At 41.8% G+C, this 4,323-nt stretch overlaps 1 protein-coding gene across 1 annotated transcript in view; it reads left to right on the forward strand.

Moving 5' to 3' along the window:
* Positions 1-1,037: 1,037 nt before the first annotated feature.
* Positions 1,038-4,323, forward strand: part of LOC108512987 (constitutive coactivator of PPAR-gamma-like protein 2) — a gene marked incomplete at its 3' end in the record, with an annotated part of 4,142 nt that continues 856 nt past the window's right edge. The window contains exons 1-4 of the mRNA XM_017848572.1: positions 1,038-1,144; positions 2,022-2,098; positions 2,535-2,815; positions 3,601-3,874. Of these exons, the coding sequence (XP_017704061.1) occupies positions 2,096-2,098; positions 2,535-2,815; positions 3,601-3,874 (558 nt within the window). The remainder of the gene's footprint in view (positions 1,145-2,021; positions 2,099-2,534; positions 2,816-3,600; positions 3,875-4,323) is intronic.

Consider the following 4,323-nt stretch of genomic DNA (forward strand, 5'->3'; position numbering starts at 1 on the left):
CTTAAGAGCATAATCTGAAATCCAGAAAAAAATTTATATAGACAATATATACTCTTTGCTGTATAACTTATAAAAGTCAAATGTGAAAATTACCTAAGTGTTGTTTATTAGGGAAGAGGTTACATAATTTATGACACATTCATAATGACAATATGCAGCCATTCAAAATTACTTAGATTAGATTATTATAATAAAAGCAAGATACAAAATTGTACATAAAGCATACTGTCAACTATAGAAAACTATGTATATTAAAATAGACCAGCTATACATCAACAAAAAAAAGTATATAAAATAATACTGTAAGCCAGGCACAGTGGTTCATGCCTGTTATCCCAGCACTTTGGGAAGCTGCGGCGGGAGGATTGTTTGAGGCTGGCAGTTTGAAACCAGCCTGAGCAAAATAAAAAAATTGGCTGGGCACGGTGGCATACGCGTGTAATCCCAGCACTTTGGGAGGCCGAGGCGGGTGGATCACCTGAGGTCAGGAGTTCGAGACCAGCCTGGCCATCATGGTGAAACCTTGTCTCTACTAAAATAAAAAAGTTAGCTGGGCGTGGTGGCACACACTGTAATCCCAGCTACTCGGGAGGGTGAGGCAGGAGAATCGCTTGAACCCAGGAGGTGGAGGTTGTAGTGAGCCAAGATCGTACCACTGAACTGGGTGACAGACTCAGTCTCAAATAATAATAATAATAGTAGTAAAATAATAAAATTAAAACATACTGTAAGGAAAGACACCAAAATATATTTGGAGGGTGGTACTATGTGATTTTTTCCCCTTATCCCATTGTATTTTTTTGTAATGATCATGTAATCATTTTAGAATAGCATAAAATATAAGTAAGCTTTAAGTATTCCATATTTTATGTTTCATAATGCTTTCTCCCTGCCTAATCTTTCTGCAAAGCGAAAATTTGCTGTCTTAGGTTTCTTTAAATATTTGATTTCTGATAATTATTTTGATTCCCAAATTATAAATTATATTTAAAAAACACTCTTATGTTGTTTTTTCTTCTGAAAATCTGATGTTCCAACATCCAGTCCAGGACAGAAGATAAAATAGAGCGATTCAAGAAAGCAGTTGAGTACTATTCCGTCACAACCAAACTCTCTTCACTGCCAGTGGGTCCCTCCTTTCTAGGTAAGGCTTCCATCTGACCCGAAGCTGCTCTGTTCATAGGGGAAACTGAATTGGTCCCTCACGAACTCCAGGACCAGAGTTGAATCACTCGTTCGTGTTGTATTCTCCTACAAGTCATTCGTCATCCCTTTTTGGTAGGCTTTCTCCTTTTGATTTCTATGTCATAAGAGACGTAACATAAGAAGGGCCCTGGCCAGGTGCGGTGGCTCACGCCTGTAATCCCAGCATTTTGGGAAGCCGAGGCAGGCGGATCACCTGAGGTCAGGAGTTCACAACCAGCCTGGCCAACATGGTGAAACCCCATCTCTATGAAAAATACAAAAAATTAACTGGGCGTCATGGCAGGCACCTGTAATCCCACCTACTCGGGAGGCTGAGGCAGGAGAATCGCTTGAACCCGGGAGGCGGAGGTTGCAGTGAGCCGAGATCGTGCCATTGCACTCCAGCATGGACAACAAGAGTGAAATTCTACCTCAAAAAAAAAAGGGCCCTGCTTTCTCAAATTTACAGATGGGGTGCAATGCCATTTCCTTAGCTTGGGCTTCTTCTGATGCCAACCCCCATTCTGGCCTGGTACATGTAAAATAGCCCTGTCTTTGGGGTCTGGCCTGAGTTGGAATTCCTCTTCTGCTAATTTCCAGCAAGTGAACCTGGGCAAGTCACATTTGTATGAAATGTGGCTCATGATACCTACTTTATAAGATTCTTATCAGATGAAATAATTTATGTAAGGTTCCCAGCATGGCACATAGTAGCTGTTCAATAAATTGTAACTTATTTATTAATAACACTTTTTCAGGTGATATGGGGTGAGCAGAATATAACATGGTAAAATTATTAGGATTGACTGAAGTATAGCTCTTTCTCTTGGCTTCAGGTTTTCGGAATAATAGGCTTGGAAATCCTCCCCTTCCACGAAATCAAGTGGGCACCATTTCTCCTGGAAAGCCAATGGTAAGCATCCTTTGAGAAACCTGAGACCATTGGATAGCATTAGACTCAGGTTGCTTCTTGATTTTTATAATCTGAGGAGTTAGGGTGATTCAGTGTTATTACACTGTCAAGGCTATATATACTACGTTACCTTCTCAACTTACGGCTGGAAGACTATGCAAAAAAAGCATCTAAATCAGTAACCACTAGTCATTGTGAAAATAGATTAGCTAATATCAGAGAACAGTTCTAGGAGACTTCAACTGTTCATTGTCCTGCCTGTGGAGGATTCTGTTCATACATCACTGTTAGAATCATTTCTCATTATTCTCAGTAGGTACTTTGTATCTCAACAGTCTCCACTACTGGCATCATCCACTGTGTCACAACTTCTGAGGGAGCCATCTTGGAGCCTTATAAAATGTTAAATAGCTCTTCTGTCTGTTTTATCGTTTAGTTTTCTCACCAAGTGCCCCAGAAAGTGAAATATCCACCACCATTCCCAGTGGGACCCAGCTCATCTCTTCTCTTCTCCTCCCATGCTTTGGGGGAATCCCATGCTTTTTCTGAGGATCCCATGCTGCAGACCAACCCCTTTGCCAATTGGGCTGTCTCCTATGACTCTTCTGCATCCCAGTTTCCCAATTACCTGCCTTCTAAAGCCTCACCTCCTTTGGTACCAGACTCTTCCCACTCCTCTTCCTCTGATGGTGATGAGCCAAATGGAGCTAGCTCTGAGTAAGTATCTCTGTAGACACCTAAGGGAATAGATTTCTGAGGCATCTGTGTTATTTTGCTTGTTAGATGGGTGGAGGGTGTGGGGAAGTGTAATTCCTGGCTTTCCTCTGTAGTGTTTTGCTCTTAGGAAAGCAAAGCAGGAAAACGTTTTCTATGCTTGCCCACTTCATGCTTATTTGGCCCTGTGCAGATGGTAATTTTCAAACACCCAGGCAACTGAGGTAAAAGGCAGCATAGTAGCTAGTTAAGGAAGCCTTCGTATGGGTATTGTGGCTGTCATTTCTTAATTTGTGAGGAGGGTAGATTAAATGTCAAAAAAAGAAAAGCATTTATAGAGTGGAAATAGTGGAATCATTGAGTAAGCAATTACATTGCTTAGTAACTAAGACAGGGTTCTGAGGATTAAAACAGTGGGATTTGTGCTAGCCCATTTGTTGGCAGATTATTCCTCTAAGCAGATTATTCCTGGGAAACAGAGCTGCTTTGAGGTTGTAATTGTGATTATTTTCTTAAAACATAAGCCAACTCTAAACATGGCCTCTTACAAGGTATAAAGGGTCCAGAGTGATTCCCATGACTTTTGATCACTTTGGTTGGTGTCAGATGAAAGAAGCTAGGAAGTCAGTAATGGCCATTGAGAGGAAAGGTACCAGTCCAGTGCTAACCCAGTGTCCTGGCCTCCAAAGGGTTTGTGAGACCCCTTGGGTCCAGAACAGGCATCTTAAGTAGGAATATTTTTATCAATCTCCCTTTTTTGTTTGACACTGTCTTTCTAAATTTTTTAGTCATATCACAGAAGCATTTCAGCACCAGCCTGAGTGGGGAAATCTCAATCGTGACAGAGGGTCCTGGGCACAGCCTGTTAATACTGGAGTTTCAGAAGCAAGCCTAGGTGATGGTGAGCCCCACATCCCATCTCTGCTGTCTATGTCTACGAGGAACCACATGGATATCACCATTCCACCCTTACCTCCAGTAGCTCCAGAAGTCTTGCGAGTTGCTGAACACAGACACCGGAGGGGTCTTATGTACCCATATATCTACCATGTCCTCACTAAGGTGAGGCAGCACATCAGCACTTACCTCCCTGCTTTTAACACTGTACTTCCTACTTCCTAGGACTGTAAGTTATCAGAGAACATTCTGATCATTGGTATATGAAGTTAGAAAAAGAAGGCTACATGCAGTGGGCCCCTCATCATACTAAGGCCTTAGGTGAGGCCAGACTAGCAGGAGTTGGGACTGTGTGGTAAATGAGGCCCCTAGAAAATAAGTGTAATTGTGAGATTTTGAAGTAGATAATGCACCAAGTTGGTGGAGTCTGGTTCTAGGGATGAACACAGTCCAAGAGGCTTTATGCCCTTTTCCTTATTTCTTTTTCTACTTCTGCAAAGCTGTTCCCTTCCTCCGGTCTTTTACATACCCATCCTCCAGCAAAATGCCTAATGTGGACTTTCCCCATTCGTTAGCTATAGTCATTGTTGAGTCTTATTTTATTTTATGTTAAT

The sequence above is a fragment of the Rhinopithecus bieti genome, unplaced genomic scaffold (assembly GCF_001698545.2).
Source record: "Rhinopithecus bieti isolate Rb0 unplaced genomic scaffold, ASM169854v2 scaffold_31910, whole genome shotgun sequence".
NCBI lineage: Eukaryota > Metazoa > Chordata > Mammalia > Primates > Cercopithecidae > Rhinopithecus > Rhinopithecus bieti.